Source organism: Peromyscus eremicus, chromosome 4, assembly GCF_949786415.1.
Source record: "Peromyscus eremicus chromosome 4, PerEre_H2_v1, whole genome shotgun sequence".
NCBI classification, from domain to species: Eukaryota; Metazoa; Chordata; class Mammalia; order Rodentia; family Cricetidae; genus Peromyscus; species Peromyscus eremicus.
The window spans coordinates 50,100,646-50,117,841 of NC_081419.1; the positions used below are offsets into that span (position 1 = coordinate 50,100,646).

Below are 17,196 nucleotides of genomic sequence, written 5' to 3' on the forward strand. Positions count from 1 at the left end.
TATATTTAAGGAGGAGTTAAATCTAGAAGAAAAGTAAGAGAATTGCCCAATTTTTGAGATTTGAGATGACTTTAGAATTTGTTATGACCCTAAGTTCTTTTTTTATTTCTTACCATTATTATTTGTTCCTTTACTAAAAATTTGATACTGAATTTAAAGATGGCTTACATGTTGTTGACGCAGTTCCCTGGGTAATGCTGTCTCCTGATTTTTCAGGCCTTCACTGAAGTGAACCGAGAAGGCTGTGTTTTAAATTAAGCAATAATAGTGCCCTTGTTCTAATGAAGCAGTGGTTCACATTTCCTGAGACAGAGTCGAGTAGCTAGAGGCACAACCTTTAATCCTTAAGGAAATGAATTATTGCCAAAGACAATGAAGCAAAGCTGCTATTGTCCTTAAGTTTAAAGAGAACCCCAGTGTTTGGAGCATTTGATTGAAATAGTCACACAGAAGTAGGCCAGCGGTTGTTGGGGGAGATGTGAAAATCCAAGTGGGTGTGGCTCACTTGGTAGACTTTAGCTCCTTCACACCATGGTAGTGGGTCCAGAGCCCTTAGCCTGTAATTGCGATCTCCTTTGTAGACCTCAATTTATGTCTTTTTCTGAGTTACGACCATACTTTTTGACATTGCCTTTCACTATGACAAAGTTTGTTTCTTCCTGTTAAAGATGATGCTGTGGTTTTGTATCTTATCTTCAGATGTTTTTTATTTTAGTTAATTTTTATGTGTATGAGTGTAGATGTAACGGTCTTATTAAATAAGAAACACAGAGACAAATGCAGAGTTAAAAGCCCAAGAGGTCAGAGCAGTAACTAAGAGCTGAGACTTAAAACTACCTTCTTACCCTTCGCTGCCGTCCTTCCCCTGAGAAAGAGACCTACTTCCTGTGTATCTGTCTTTTTATTGACTTTCTGTTCTGCCTTCTCATTGGTTGTAAACCCAACCACATGACCTCGTCATTGCCTGTCTATACAGACCTCCAGGTCTCTATGGTTGGTATTGAGATTAAAGACGTATGTCTCCATGCTGGTGGTGTCCTTGAACACACAGACTCTGCCTGCCATGTGATTGGGATTAAGGACGTGTGCTACCACTGCCAGACTTCTGCTAAATGGCTTGCTATTAGCTCTGACCCCTAGGCACTTTTATTTATTAACATACAAATAAAATCACATTTCAGCACAAATAAAATACCACCATATCTGAGTGTTTTGTTTGCATGTATAAAATGCCCTGTGTGTGTGCCTGGTATCTTTGGGCGTTAGAAGAGGGCATTGGATCCCCTGGAACTGGAGTTATGGCTGATTGTGAGCCAACAGTGTGGGTTCTGGGAACCAAACGTGGGTCCTCTGGAAGAGCAGCCCGTGTGATTAACCACTGAGCCATCTCTCCCTGAGTCTTGTCTTTAAATGTTTCGCAGTATGTTGAAATCCTCAGGGAGCTATTTCAGCACGACTTTGGAACTCGGTGGAAGGTGACCATGGTGGTTCAAGTCTAGTCAGGCCCTGGGAGGCTGAGGGGAGATGGTAAATTAGAGCACAGTTCTGTCTCAAGTCTTACCCCGCCCCCAGAAAAGGGGAGGCTAAAAAAGCTCAGTAGAAGTGGCCGTCTCCTGGCTCCGAGGCACGCAGTTTGAGGGGCGACTTTTCCTGGTGCCAAACCAGACGCTCGCACCAGGTTCCTAGTCTTTCCTTCTTTGGACCTGATAGAGGAATAGACTTTTGGATGCTGTTCTGTTCATTTCCAGCACTTCCCTCCCTACAAGGCTGACTCACTTCCCCACCCCAACCCCCACCCTCAGCCTGTCTGAATTCAGGGCTGTCTCTTCTGCTTAAGAGGGTCTGAGCCGCCTGACACCTGCAGCCCTGGCCCTTGGGGTTGACCTGGTCATCCATCGGCAGTGGTGTCCACAGAGCACACATCTCTCTCATTGAATCATCTGGGCAGCCTGGGGCCCAGCCCTTACTGGGAGGAACCGGGAGGAAGCTGGGATTAATGCAAAAGCCAGATATTGGCATGTTTTGAGGGGTTGATTGGAACGGGCTGTCCCAACACCTACAACACCCAGCAGCTCAAGTATCAGCATGTGCTTGGCGTTTAACTCACACCGTGACGTAAGGTGACTTAGACTAGAAGTAGATGGCTGTCCCTGTGTCACTGTTTGCATACTGGTCTAGTTTCGTTCATTTATTTGTTCTTCACAGACATAGCCTCGGTAATAGACCGTGACCTTCTACGTTTAAGGCTGATTCCAAGTGGAATTAAGATTAGCCTTTTTTGCTAGTTTCCGAACCGAGCAGGGCAGCTGTGAGGATGAAGCCTCCACCAGTTGCTGAGTGTTGGGGTGACTTTACTCACACGTTTCTGGGATCCACGTGGTAAGGGATTAGTGTGGTGCAGCCTTGGAATGCGAACGGTGCAGAGGGCGCCCTCTGCTGACGAGTGTTCCTCCCTGCAACCTCCCAGGGATCCACTGAAGGCCTCCCCGGGTACCCCTCTTCCATCCCTTCCAGAGTGTATCCGAAATGAGGATAGAATGCTTATTAAGGCCCCATGCAGGCAGAGTCCGGAGTAGGCACTTCTTTCAGGTGGCATTAGTCTCCGTAGATACGTGTCTCTTATCTTGTGGTTTCTCTTCAGATTTGTCTCTATCCCCCCACAGCCCTGCTCCTTCCTTCCTTCATTCTATTACAGTCCCCTTCTAGGGACGAAGGAGAGAAGGGTTGGAGAAAGCCCATGGCTGAAGGCCGGCTGCTGTGCATGGAGCAGCCTCCACAGTGTGTTGGTTAATGTGTGTCTGTCTGTCTGTCATGTGTGTGTATGTCTCGTGTGCAGGTGCCCATGGAGGTCAGAGAAGGGCTTGGGATCCCCTGGAGCTGGAGTTGCAGGTAGTCTGGTTGGGGGGGTCACCATGACATGAGGAGCTATATTAAAGGGTCACAGCATTAGGAAGGTTGAGAACCACCGGTCTTGCTCCTTCCCTGGAAGCAAAGCCAGCTCGCTGTCCTGGACTGCCTCCCCCATGTCCACTCCGCTGTCATTTCCTGGTGATATTCCTTCCACAAAGCATCTGCCCTCTTGATGCCTCTACCTCCAAGTCCTTTTATGAGCTGCTTATGGTTCAGGCACTCCCACACCTGAGTATAAGAGGTGGATACAACCGACCAGGGAGGCTGAAGGAGTGGGGTAAACAGGAAGCAGCCTTCCTGCCACACTTAGCAGCCTCCTTGGGCCTGTGTAAGAGGAAGTGGTTAGGGAGGAGGAAAAAACAGTCTGGGTCGTCTGAGCAGCCCTTCGGGACCTCTTCTGGGCAGTTGGTTACCTTCACCCGCTGGCTACGGTTGGGCCTGGGTTCTCTCTCTTCCCTCAGCCTGGTGGGAATCGGTCTTAGGTCTGTCAATATACAGGGCAGTTTTTATTTCAGTGTGCCATTGGTATAAGTCAGCTCTTTCAGCCTAATTTTAAACTTCCCAGGTGTTGAGTTTTGTTTTTGGGAAGCGTTCTGAAGGATTGGAAACACGGCTGGTGATTTTTGTCCTGGCTGGCACCTAACTGGGAGACCGAAAGGCTTCATAATTAACCTCTGTCTGGGCCTCTGTTCCCTCTCAGATCAGAGTACTGGCTCCTGAGCCTCATTTGTGCCTGTGCTCAGCTCCTTGCTTGCTTCTCCTGCTTCCCAGCTCAGGGTCCATCGCATCTGGCAAGCGTCTAACCTGTTCATCTCACAGTCTAGGCCGCTCATCTCTCAGGTCTTCGTGGGAGCTCCCAGGAGCAGGGGCAGCGTTACTCAGATAGATACATGGCAGGTGGTCTTTGCAGACCTGCAACTTGGCCTTCCCTGTCCTCCCTACTGATTGAGAAATCTGAGGAACGGGGCACAGTTCCTAAGTCTCCGCTTTAGTTCTCTGCCTTGGTGTGTGCTGTTTCGCCTTTTCAGATGTAGGATAGGCTTGGAAGTGGAAGCTGGCAGTGCCAACCGCCTGGGGTATGGGAGGAAGGGCAGCCAGTGGTCCCCACGGAAGCCACCAGAAGCCACCATTATTCTCCTGGGCGGATATAATGCTCTCCACTGGTTGCACCTGCAGCAGTGTGTGTCTGCTAGTACAGTGACTCCTTTTCTGGGATCCATCCCAGCGAGGAAGAGGTCGTTTGTGTGTGTGTGTGTGTGTGTGTGTGTGTGTGTGTGTGTGTGTGTGTGTGTGTGGTGTCCAATGGGGTTTGTGTGTTCCTTCTGTACCTGGCTCTGAGGGCTTCTTGTGGCCAAGGGTGGCTTGCTCTCTCCCCACAGGGTGGCTTGCTCTCTCCCCACAGGGTGGCTTGCTCTCTCTCCACAGGGTGGCTTGCTCTCTCTAAACAGGTCTGTTGTTTGCATTGGCTTCTGTTCCCAGCTGCTTTTCCACTTCCAGCCCCGTACCCCCAAACTCTGGCCTCTACTTCTGTGTGGTCAGATGTGTGTCCATCTCTTTGCCCCTTCGTCAAGCAGACCCCAAAGATTGTAAGCCAGATGGCGAGTCAGCCCTCCTGGGGGTGAAGTAACAGAACTGAGGATCGTGAGTCTGGCTTAGGAGCTGCTCCTCAGGGGAAATCTGGGGTGGGAGGGAAGAGGAGTGTATTTCACCCCAAGCTGTCATTTCATCCTACATCGTCTACAGGAGACTGGGTGGTGATAGGGCAGAGCCTGTAGCAGGTACCAGTGAGGCAAGACGTCAAGTGTTGCCCTTTAAATGAAGACAGTTTCTGCTTGTCAGTTATATCCTCAGGAAAGCTGAAGAGGAAAACGGGAAGAGACGGGCTGTATGAGCCGCTGAGTTACGCCCAGGCAAGAGCTGGATTCTAAATCTGTAGATAAACTGCTGCAAAGCTGGGTGTAGTCAAAGATGCCTCAGGGGGGCTCCAGTGTGGGAACCAAGGTGTACTTACGGGACGGAACATGATGGCTGCTTGCCACCCAGAGCTGGGAGTGTGAATGGTTCTGCTGCGGTCCACGGTCTGCTTGTTAGTGTCTGTCCTCCAACACAAGAGTTGCACCCAGCTGCTGCTGCGGGTTCTGGGAGGACGGGCTTGCCTTCTGTGTTTGATATGGGCGTTACTGTCCTCCGCTGTGAGGCTTATCTGCCCGTGCTACAAGAGTGTTTGTGGTCCCCAGCTCCTCAATTATGGACTGCATGAGAGAATAGTGCCCATAGCTCTGGGTTCTGGCTCAATGTTCAAAGTATATTTAAAAAAAAAAAACAAAAACAAAAACCCAAAGTATATTCCATGGAAGTCCCTAAACTCCTTCTCTCTTATCTCCAGGTTGCTTGTGGGGGCACCTCGGGCAGAAGCACTTCCACGGCAGAGGGCGAACAGAACGGGGGGCCTGTACAGCTGTGACATCACCTCTCGGGGACCTTGCACACGGATCGAGTTTGATAACGATGGTGTGTGTGTTCTGCTCTCACTTGTTCGTTTGGCCAGCCTGTCTGTACCATGCTTTGCTTGCTGTGAGCCACAGGGACGGGAATCATAAGCATTTAATCTTGCAGAAAGGACCGCTTTTAATTGTGTCGGTCTTGACTGTTTTATTGGCCCTGAAAATACTTTTCTGAAACACACTGAAGTGGGTCAATCTGCTACCTTTGTTTAATCCGGTATAACTAAAATGGTGTGTTTATGTTGCCACCTAGTGGTATGTTGAGACTATTGCAAAATTGAATTCATAGCTGTGAAGAAAATTAAATGTGCCTGCCATATATCTAAGCTGTTAAAATATTTGAAGGAAAGACTATTTTGTCTGTTTTTATTATTTATTTTATTCATGTGTTTATTTTGTTTGTTTTTGTGATGTCCGGGAATCTAGCCCAGTGCCTGTGTATCCTAAGTGCGTACTCTACCACCCAGCTGCACCTCTGGCCCTGAAAAACCTTTAACTCTGAGAGTACTCTAAAATGAGAACGGATCAGCTTGAATAAAGTCTTCCCTAAAATTGAGATACATTATTTGATGAGATAGGGTGCAGTCAAAATAATTTTCGAAGAACTTCAGGAGCAGCCAGTGTTGGAAATCGATGTACTTATTACATGTAATGTGATGATTTCCCCCCATGGGATGTTGAAAGTGTTACCTGTTCTGCTGTTGAGTCCCGTACACGGTCACTGTTCTACGAAAGGGTCTTTTAAACATCAGGCTCTTACTCAGCTAAAACGGGTAACTCTGAAAGACAGGCTTCTTTCCTTCTTATTTTAATATCCCATTTTAGAAGCCTCTGAGTAGCTGGAAGATGCCATAATGGAGTCCAGATGTGTCACCAGCTAATTTACCTGGTTTCCTGTAGATTGAACAGAGCCATTAGTGTTCTGAGAAGCTTCTAAGAAACCCAATTTGATTATTGGCCTGAGTAGACATGCAGGCTCATGCTTACGTCCCCGTCTGTGTCCTTTAGGAGTAACGTGCTGTTCTTATGGTTAGGAGATCTTACATGTTAATTGCAGAAAACGTAAAAATATGCAGATACATAAAGAGAAAAGCCAAAATGTCACTAGTAGTCTTTGTGTCTAGACACTCCCCCCAACATATTGATTCTTGTTTAGAAAGGCAAAAATATGGGGTCATAGAGTAGATTTAAATTGATACTAAAATGAGTACATGGTGATATTTCTGTGCATTCTCTCCCCCTCCCCCTCTTTCCAGCTAAGAAGAGAATGGTTTGCACTGTTTTATACAGAACTGGGGAGTGAGCAGAGAAGGGCCCGCTCTCTGTTAGTTTAGATTCCGTGATTTACATTACTGTGGCAGAGGGCAGCTGTTGGGTGGCTCCCTCTCAATTACACAGTTTGCAGATGTCTGATTACAGAATTCTTATGAAAGATTCACTCAACTCTTGCTCTCTTTCCTTGAGATAAGAAATTGTTCTGGATTAACTGAATTTCCTGAGTAGCTAGGCTTGGAGTCCAGACAGTTTGAAAACCACTTCTTTGGTTTGTTTGTTTGTTTTTTGTTAGTGTCTTGGTTTGGAAGCCTTTCAGTCACTTGGACGCACTAACTGTCTGCCTAACCATGTTACTTCCCACAGCCGATCCCATGTCAGAAAGCAAGGAAGATCAGTGGATGGGGGTCACCGTCCAGAGTCAAGGTCCCGGAGGCAAAGTGGTGGTAAGTGTTGAAGAGTACACCCTCCTCCTCCTCCGTGTTGGCTGGTTATGGACTGACAGCACTGGACATAACACAGAACTCCTCCCTCAGTTTACCTTTGAGCAGCAAACACCCTGCTCTAACCTAGGTCCTGATGCCGAGACAAGCCAAAACTCCACTTCTCCCACGATGCCTGCTAGACTGTGAGTTGGTCCAGCAACCTGTGTGTCTTTAAAACATCCAGAGCCAAAGAACTTAATAAATAAACATGTTTCGAATATCCCTAAGACTAGCTGCTCTTCAGACAAAAAGAACAAAGCCAAGTGGACAGTTTCTGCCCTGGGAACTCTTTGGTTTTTATAGACAAGATTATGGCAAACCGTGGAATTTGGTGGTGGACAGTAACACCAGTTTTACTCCTGTTCACCTAACCTCTTCAGGTAGGGGCGGCTTGTTAGGTGGACTGGTCCGGAGGCACTTACAGTTGGAACATGGTGATCTCTTTCTGTCTCTCGTGTACAGTCTAGTTGCTATAACAGAGTTTATATAGAGACTTAGGAAAGACGAAAATCCTGGTGACCACTGATTCTTACACAGGGACAGTATGTGAAATGGACTAGGAGGTGCTGACTTCAGACGCTAGACTGGCTTACATGGAAGGTAGTGTAAAGACTCTGTGGAGACAGAGAGTATTCTATCTCCTTTGGCAGGTCATTCCTTCTGCCTTGTAGAGATAGGAAATAGTCCGAGAGCAGAGAATGTTAAACTAGGGCTCACTGCAAGGAGATGATGGTGCCAGTGGGAAGGAAATGCCTTTGTTTCTTTGTGTTTATCTCCTAAGGGCAAGTGTCCATGCTTCTGTCTAGAACAGTTATTTCCAGTCACTAAAAGCCTATTAAATCAAGAAAGTGCACCGAGGTGGTGGTGTCTTTGTTTATGTGACAGGTGAATTTACAGATGAGTCTCCAGTGGGTACGAACTGGTATCTTCATATTTGGAATGGGGCTTTGTTCTCTGAGAGTAAGGCAGAAGTCCTGGGTCCTTTGTGGTGCTGATGGCCTCTTAGTGAGACATTTGCTGGCTTACTTTGGGATCCTGGTTTGCTAAGTGTCTCAGTTCTGGGAAGTCTGAAATAACAAGGTGGTGCCGTTTGCAGACGTGTGCCCACCGTTACGAAAAGCGTCAGCATGTTAACACCAAGCAGGAGTCTCGAGACATCTTCGGAAGGTGTTACGTCCTCAGTCAGAATCTCAAGATTGAAGACGACATGGATGGGGGAGACTGGAGTTTCTGTGATGGCCGATTGAGAGGCCATGAAAAGTTTGGCTCTTGTCAGCAAGGGGTAGCGGCCACTTTCACTAAAGACTTCCATTACATTGTGTTCGGAGCCCCGGGTACTTACAACTGGAAAGGTATGACATCCACACTTACAGAAACACATTAAAAGAAACAATCAAATTTCTCTAATATGCCCCATGATTTAGTACATTTTAAATGGGCTATAAGGTGTTCATAAAAGTGGGTGGGATATTCAAAGCTCTACTGTGAATTTTAACAGTAATGCAAATGCTTTAGGGTTGAGTTTTTCTCTAATATAATAATTAATAGGGTCTTTTTGCTGTTTTGTATTTGTTACTCAAAGAATTGTTCATTTTAAGTCAGCGATGTGAACATTGAGTTGGAGTAAATGGGATACACAAAGAACTCTGTTAACATGGGCATTCCATTGTATATTATCTTAGAAGGTCATGTTCTACCAATAACATAGTAGGCTAAAAGAGCAGATGGCTGGCAGATTGGGGGCTTGAGACAAAAATTAGAGGCAATTTGAGGTAAGGTTGCTCGGCAGGATTGTGAGAAAGGGAGAAACTGGGAGGGACAAGGAAAATGACCCATTTTGTGATCAGATGAGTCTGGTCGATTCCTTTAGTAAACTTAAGTTTCTCTGAAAAAAATTAATGAGGTATATGGCAAACTGCTGTATCATAAGGTAACCTAGCTCGAATCCATGGTGAAGAGAATCCATGATCATTTGGAAATAAAATTTTTTGAGATTGAAAATTAATCATATTTCCATAGCCAGGAAAAGATTACTACTTGGAAGGTTGAGGCATGAAAACCAAAAATTCAAGGCTAGTCTTGACACTTCATGAAGAGCCTCTGTCTCAGGGTAAAGCACTGGGGTGGGGGTGGGGTGGGAGTGGAGAGATGGCCCAGTGCTTAAAAGCACATATGCCTGTCTCAAGTTTGGTTCCTAGCACCCACACTGGGCAGCTCACAACGGCCTGTAACTCCACACTGCAGATCCAGTGCTCTCTTCTGGACTCTATTGGCGTGTGTGTGTGTGTGTGTGTGTGTGTGTGTGTGTGTGTGTGTAAGACTTTTAAAACAATTTAATTTTGAAAAGAGCGGGGTGTAGCCTAGTGTATAGCATTTGCATAATGTATGTGAAGTCCTGGGCTCAGTCCCTTTCCAGTCTCTCTCTCTCTCTCTCTCTCTCTCTCTCTCTCTCTCTCTCTCTCTCTCTGTCACACACACACACACACACACACACACACAAGCGCGTGCACACACAAGCACATGCACACACAAATTCTAGTTTCAACTGTTATTAAAAACGGTTCTTGATAACCCTCTGTATATCATTCCTTACAACACTGGGAAGTTATTTCCTTTGTCCTCACTCTGTCTCTGACAGTCTTTCATATAACCAAACATATCAGGCTATTTTGACCTCATTGAAGGAACATTTTGTATTTAGAAATGGTTTTGTTTTGGCAAGAGCAGATGGCTTTATATTGTAAAACAGAGCAATAAAAACAGCCACTAGTTAGGTCCATTTTAATTTCTTGGAAAATTTGTCTTCTGACTTAGCAACACTGACTTGAAATGTCACGGGTTTTGTTGTCCCACCCCACCCCCACCCCCACCCCCACCCCCACCCCACCTCACTCAGGGTTTCTCTGTATTAACAGCCCTGGCTGTCCTGGAACTCGATTTGTAGACCAGACTGACCTCATAGAGATCTGCCTTCTGAGGGCTGGGATTAAAGGCGAGCGCCACCATTGCCCAGCAAAATGTCTTTTTTAAAAGGTTATATTGTGATTTTGGTTTTAATGTACTGAAATATTTTTAGGAATTATGAAATTTTCAAAAGATGAAATTTTTGTTAAAGCAGTTTGAAGAGCAGATGGATATATTAATTTAACTTTACGTCACAGAAGAGGAAATTTGATAGGGGATTAAAGAAAACAAAATCATTTATTTCAAGTCATGTCATTCATATTTAGGTTTCTGCAGATTTTTGTTGACTAGGCAAACATTCCATTTTCCATCTAGCTTCTTGGTGTGATAAAGATATTTCATTAAAATGCATGGGTCATTCTGAAGACTCTTAGCACAGATTCCTTTCACATACAAACTTGCATGACCGTGTTGAACAATCTTAATGTCACCTCTTCCATCTCTGTCCCTCTTCCAGGCTTCTATTCTTGATAACACGAGGGATGTTTATTAGGAACCATCTATTTTATTTTGTTTCATCTTTATTTTTTGTTGTTGTTGTTGTTTTTGTTTTCCATTTCATTCCTTTAGGGATTGTCCGCGTAGAGCAAAAGAATAACACTTTTTTTGACATGAACATCTTTGAAGATGGGCCCTATGAAGTTGGTGGAGAGACTGACCATGACGAAAGTCTTGTGCCCGTTCCTGCTAACAGTTATCTAGGTAGGAACAAGCAGAGGGACCATACCTGCCTTCTCAGACACTGTGTGAGTCCCCCTCTGAGGGCCCACAGCTGAGAAGAGGCCAGGTGGGACCCAGGGGCCTCACCACCTGCTTCAGTTTGACCCTGGTGATGGGGAAGCACGTGGCCTGCCGACTGACTGGCCTGAGCTTCCGCAAAGTCAGGGGGAGTCTGCCCTCACTCGGAAATCATCCCCTTTGGAAGGCGGCTGTGTCTCCTGGACTGATGGCAGCCTGTGTGGCCTGCAGCGGGGCCTTCATGAAGCAGTGAGGAAATGCTGGGGTGTTCAGTGTAGGCTAAGTGGTCCTTCCTTTCCCTTCAGGACCTCTTTCAGACACATACTTAAGAGCTCCACTTACAAAGTTACTCCTAAGTGGTGGGTCAGGACTCCCCAGTCCGTCCTTGGTGATTGCCATTCTGTAAGGCCTGGCCCTGCGACTGCATTGGGGCTCCATGTCAGAGGGCCCAGCGGGTGGCACAGGGCTCCCCAGATCAGGCCAACCGGGACTGCTAACGCAGCTTGGAGGACACCCAGATTGTGCCTAAGTGCCAGTTCCTTAACTCCTGAGGCTTGTTTGCATTACTAATGGTGTCCTAAATTATTCGTGCGCATTATGGTAATTACACAAAGGCTTTTAAAAGCTTTAATTCTTGGTGGGAGTTGACATAAAGAATAATTACTGTACATTTCTTGGAAAAATGTAAAAAATCTTCTAAACCTACATAGTAACCTATTTTTAAAGATGATGTGGGGGCAAAACATGCATGTACTAGAAAGATATTACTGGAACAATGGAAGGTTAAAAAAAGGGAAAAAAAGCAGATATGGATAAGTAAATAATTCTAAATAGTATGCTGGAGTACACGTAAGTTATTCTAATTGTGTCAATACACGTGAACAGTACTGCTTATTAAAAAAAGAAGCCCTTTCCAATTCATATACCATTCCCACCCTCTGTACAAACGATAAGACAGTATAGGACAGAACATTTATAGCACCTACTTATTAAACACCTGTTGTGTGGGAGTCAGGTATTATGTTCATTGTTTTATGTAGCTACAGTGCTATTAAAGCTGGTCACCCCTCCCTGTGTTTACTGAAGGAGCTTAATTTTCTAGCTCAAGGTCATACTGTTAATAATTCTCCAACCAAGAGAGAAATATTCTTGAAATGATGCGTCTGGACAGTGGCTGGGTATATGAGGTCTGTTAGTGGACTTGCAGGACAAGAAAGGATCTCTGACAAGGAAAATAGCAACAAACCAATATTTTCCTTGGACATATACTAACCAGCAACCTCTGGTTTTCATATGTGCCATGTAGGGATTATTTTGTGATGGGCTGTATTTAATATTAATTGTTCTGGCTAAGAAGCCAGTAGTTTGGTCTTTCAGATGCTCCTGGGGTTTATAAACACAGCTACTGGTCGGGAGATGTGAAGGGTTTTGTTTCCTCAAACATCTTAACCTCTTTTCAGCATGGGTTTCCTCAAAAGTAGACGTCTGGGAAAAAAGTCAAATGTGTGTTGTGACATTTTGCTGGTCTGTGCTGTGAGGGTCTCATTTAAGAGATCAGTGAGTGTTGGGTCTGCCTGTGGAAGCTAGCAAGGAGCTCGGCCCTGCCTCTTCCCAAGCATAATTGTCTTCCTTCCATCTCTCCTGTCCCGCGCATGCGTACAGGCCTGCTGTTTTTGACCAGCATTTCCTACACAGATCCCGATCAGTTTGTTTATAAAACACGGCCTCCCAGGGAGCGGCCAGACACATCTCCTGATGTGAGGATGAATAGCTACCTAGGTTTGTGACCTCTGAGATGACAAATAAATTGCCTTGGTCATGGTCATTTAAAAAAAATTTTTTTTGATCCATACAGAGCATAAATCTTCTTATTTTCTATTTCATTTCCAATGAAACACATACAAAAAAGCATGCCATGGTCGAGCTCAGCTGCCCGATGGTTTTCAGCACTGGGTTCAATTGTATTGCCTTGCTGTAAACTTGGGGCTCATCATGCTTTCGGTTCACCTCACAATTTGAGAACTGCAACAGTAGTGGTGATGCTTTTTATAAATAAAACCCAATAAAAAAAGGGTGAACTTTATGTTGTTAGTCTGCCTCTGCCACTTTTATAGAGAGAGACGGGGTTAATTTGAAGAGTTTGGGCACTGGATAAACTTCTATTTGCTTTTCTAGCAAATCTCAGTGTGTAACCCAAAGGGCTACTTCATGCGTGATAATTGGACATCCCAACGTTGTCTACCCTTTGAACAGTATGTCACCGATCCAAGTGACAGTTGACTCACCTCCATTGTTGATGTGAGGTTCTCAAATAACTGTGAATCGCCATGCATGTTTTTGTTTTGTTTTGCATGCTTGTGTCTGAGAACTGAGCTGGTCCAAAGTAACGAGATGCCACCTAGGGTATGTTAGCAGCATTAACATTTGTTCTCACCTGACCACCAACTAGACTGACAGGTGTAGGTGCTGTTCATGTAAACTACGGGCCAGCGCAGAACCCTGTACCTTGCACTCAGTCGTGAGCATGGGACCCAGCATTCCCAGGTGACTTCGTAGCTAGCTTGCTCTTCCTTTGTCCTAGTTTGAATCACAGTTCCAGCTATCCAATCCTAAATAGCAAAAACTTGTTCTTTCAAAGTCTTAATAATAGCCGTAGAAAGCGTCCCCATAGCTGGGGCACTTTGTCGTTCTCTCAGTCTCTGAGCGCTAGGACTCTGGTAGTAAATGTGAAGGTAGACGGGAGGGCCAGGAGGAGAGCTGGGTGGGTGTCCCTCCTGAAATACAGGATTGATGGGAGAGACTGTGTTTTCTTTTTTTGTAGGCTTTTCATTGGACTCAGGGAAGGGTATTGTTTCTAAAGATGACATCACTTTTGTATCTGGTGCTCCAAGAGCCAATCACAGCGGGGCTGTAGTTCTGCTAAAAAGAGACATGAAGTCCGCCCATCTTCTCCCTGAGTATATATTCGATGGAGAAGGCCTGGCTTCCTCGTTTGGCTATGATGTGGCGGTGGTGGACCTCAACGCAGACGGGTAAGCATGTCTTTGGTTATCATGTGCGGCTAACGTTGCTGCTGACTGGCTTCTTCTGTATGTCTAGGGAAGAAGTACAGGTGAGTTGATTGAAAAGTTTGCCACTGCCGGACGGTGGTGGTGCACGCCTTTAATCCCAGCACTCGGGAGGCAGAGCCAGGCGGATCTCTGTGAGTTCGAGGCCAGCCTGGACTACCAAGTGAGTTCCAGGAAAGGCGCAAAACTACACAGAGAAACCCTGTCTCGAAAAGACCAAAAAAAAAAAAAAAGAAGAAAAGAAAAGTTTGCCATCCTGTCACGTCTTGATGACAGCTATTACCCTCCCGATGGCACAGTATCACCTTCTAAATGTTACGTCTTCGCTTGGGTTTGGGGATCATAGTTTCTTGCGAATTTAAATTTGAAAAAAAAAGTCACTCAGAAAACGGCGTTAGCTACATTGACTGTTCTGTGGTTTCTTGAGGGTGGGGCCTGTTGGAGCTTCCAGGATGTCTTAGAGAATGTCGGAAGTGGTGACCACGTCAGTGTGTAGAGGACTCAAAGGTCTGGGTGCCAGCTGGAAATAGTAATGGACTAGCAGGTCCTCGCTGGCAGTCCTTCTGAGCTGTGGCTCGGACTTGAGAAACTGACTTTAAATTGCTACTTTCGCTGTTTTCCTTAGCTTAGTACGGATCTTCTGTTAAATATCTTTTTTTTTTTTTTGGTTTTTTTGACACAGTGTTTCTCTGTGTAGCTTTGCGCCTTTCCTGGAACTCACTTTGGAGACCAGGCTGGCCTCGAACTCACAGAGATCCGCCTGCCTCTGCCTCCCGAGTGCTGGGATTAAAGGCGTGCGCCGCCACCACCGCCCGGCTCATTCTGTTAAATATCTTAATTGATGAGATGTAAGTTCTTGATTTGGGGCCCTTTGGATTGTGTTCTTGGAGCCTAGACTGTTGGCATTTTAGGCAATGGTTCCTAGCTCTTCCCTTCATTATATTTTTAGGTGGCAAGACATAGTTATTGGAGCCCCACAGTACTTTGACAGGGGTGGTGAAGTTGGGGGTGCCGTGTATGTCTACATTAACCAGCAAGGCAGATGGAGTAACGTGAAGCCAATTCGTCTTAATGGGACCAAAGATTCTATGTTTGGAATTTCGGTAAAAAATATTGGAGATATTAATCAAGATGGCTATCCAGGTGGGTAGTAGATCGAGACATGGTTACCATCACCGATTGGTTGGTTGGGTAATGAGTGTTTGTTGCATCTTTGAGACATTGGAGTATTTTTTAAATGATGTTTTTTAAATGTGATGTCAACAGATATTGCTGTTGGAGCTCCCTATGATGATCTGGGAAAGGTTTTTATCTATCATGGATCCCCAACTGGCATAAATACCAAACCAACACAGGTAACCAGATCCATCTCTACTACAGTCAGCTTTTTGCCTAGTGGTATACTATGTAGGTTTAAGTAAATTGTCACACGTATTTCAGTTCCGAGTACACAATAGTATGAATTTTTAGTAATGTAATTACTTTTATTTTATGTGCATTGGTGTTTTGCCTGCATGTATGTCTGTGTGAAGGTGTCAGATCCTCTGGAAGGGAGTTACAGACAGTTGTGAGCTGCCGTGTGGGTGCTGGAATTGAACCTGGGTCCTCTGGGAGAACAGTCCATGCTCTTAACCACTGAGCCATCTTTCCAGCCCAGTATGAATTGCAGAGTATCCCTGGAAGGTGGCTTTGACACACTCACACAGATGCAGTGACCTGCTTGTTTTAACCGTAAGATGTCTTAGCTAGTTAGGAAATCGGCGTAACCCAACGTGAAGACTGTTGTTCTAAGCGGGAAGTGGGGGTGGGGTGGGGGATGGCCTGTGCTTGGTTTCCCTTAGCAGCACGCTTAATAGACTCGAAACTGGGCAGAGTAGAAGGCCATAATTGCCCGGAGAATTGGGACACCAAAAGTTCTAACTGGTTTTTAAAATAAGGCTGGGGGAGGGGTGGGCACTTAGATTTGGTTTTTAAACTACACAGATTAATTTAGTAAATAAAATAAGCTTTTATCCTTTGGAAATACTGTGTGAATCAGATGGCTTTTTATGAATTATACGAAGTAATAGATATTGTACATTTATAAATAATATAAATTTTTTTTTATAAGAGAACTGAAACTTTGGTTTCCTACTTTCTCTTGCTTTATTTTCTTTTCCTCTGTTTGTGGTTCCCAGGGATAGCACTCCCCATCTTGTCCGTGCTGGGGAAGCGCTATATCTCCGAGCTTCGTTCCTTTTGTGTCTTTCTCAGTGTGTGGATGGCCAGCTCATTTAGTGGCTCAGAATGCATTCTAATGCCCTGTGTATTTCAGGTTCTTGAGGGTACGTCGCCTTACTTTGGCTATTCGATCGCTGGGAACATGGACCTGGATAGGAATTCCTACCCTGACGTTGCTGTTGGTTCCCTCTCAGACTCAGTTACTATTTTCAGGTGTGTGTATCTTTGACTTCAGTTAAGCAAGCTCCAAAATGATCTTACACTAATATTTTGACTCTTTGAGGCAAAGGGTTGTATGAATTTGAAGATTTTTCTTTTGGTGGGTTATATGATAAAAATTGTGTAAGATCTCCCTAATGTTGAACTAATTCGGAGTAAAAATGTGTCAGAATTAATGGAAGGTTTGGCTTCTCTGTGTGTCTTTGGAGCCTTTTGTGAGAGAGGCTTGGGGAGACAGATGCCTGAAGATGCCACAGCGCTGGCCAGGTGTGGTGACCCTCCTGTCATCCCAGCCTGGGAAGGGATCCTGAAGCCAGCTAGCCAGTGAGACTAGCCCACAGGTAGCTCTGGGTTTAATCAAAGACCCTGCCTCTGTGAGGGAGGTGAAAGAGTGATCAAGGACTCTCTTGAGTCCTCAGAGTGAGCCTTGGTCCTCTGCATGCACAAACACTTACACACATGCACAACACACACACACACACACACACACACACACACACACGTAAGAAGCAAAAACACATAGAGAAGAAAATCTCTTGTTATTACCATTTCAGTCGGTTTCACCATCCATTCTTCAACTCTAAAAGATGGATTTTTAGTGTTTCTGGTCTTCCACATCCCATGTTCAGACATAAATACTCCATGATGCACATAGTGTTTGCAACCCTGCTTTTGTCCCTGTGTGGCCTGAGGAGGCCTGTGCCTGTCACTGAGTCCTTAGCTGTGGATAGATGGGTTTGTGTTTTATCTAACCAGCTGCAGTATTATTGTCTGTTGTATTTTAAAAACAGCAGGAAGGAGTCACACCATACAACA

General features: G+C 45.3%; 1 protein-coding gene across 1 annotated transcript in view; it reads left to right on the forward strand.

Moving 5' to 3' along the window:
- Nucleotides 1–17,196, forward strand: part of Itga6 (integrin subunit alpha 6) — a 69,053-nt gene that overhangs the window by 25,799 nt on the left and 26,058 nt on the right. Inside the window, exons 2-9 of the mRNA XM_059260686.1 lie at nt 5,297–5,421; nt 7,053–7,132; nt 8,268–8,523; nt 10,706–10,837; nt 13,695–13,905; nt 14,891–15,084; nt 15,208–15,296; nt 16,256–16,374. Coding sequence (XP_059116669.1) covers nt 5,297–5,421; nt 7,053–7,132; nt 8,268–8,523; nt 10,706–10,837; nt 13,695–13,905; nt 14,891–15,084; nt 15,208–15,296; nt 16,256–16,374 — 1,206 coding nt within the window. The remainder of the gene's footprint in view (nt 1–5,296; nt 5,422–7,052; nt 7,133–8,267; nt 8,524–10,705; nt 10,838–13,694; nt 13,906–14,890; nt 15,085–15,207; nt 15,297–16,255; nt 16,375–17,196) is intronic.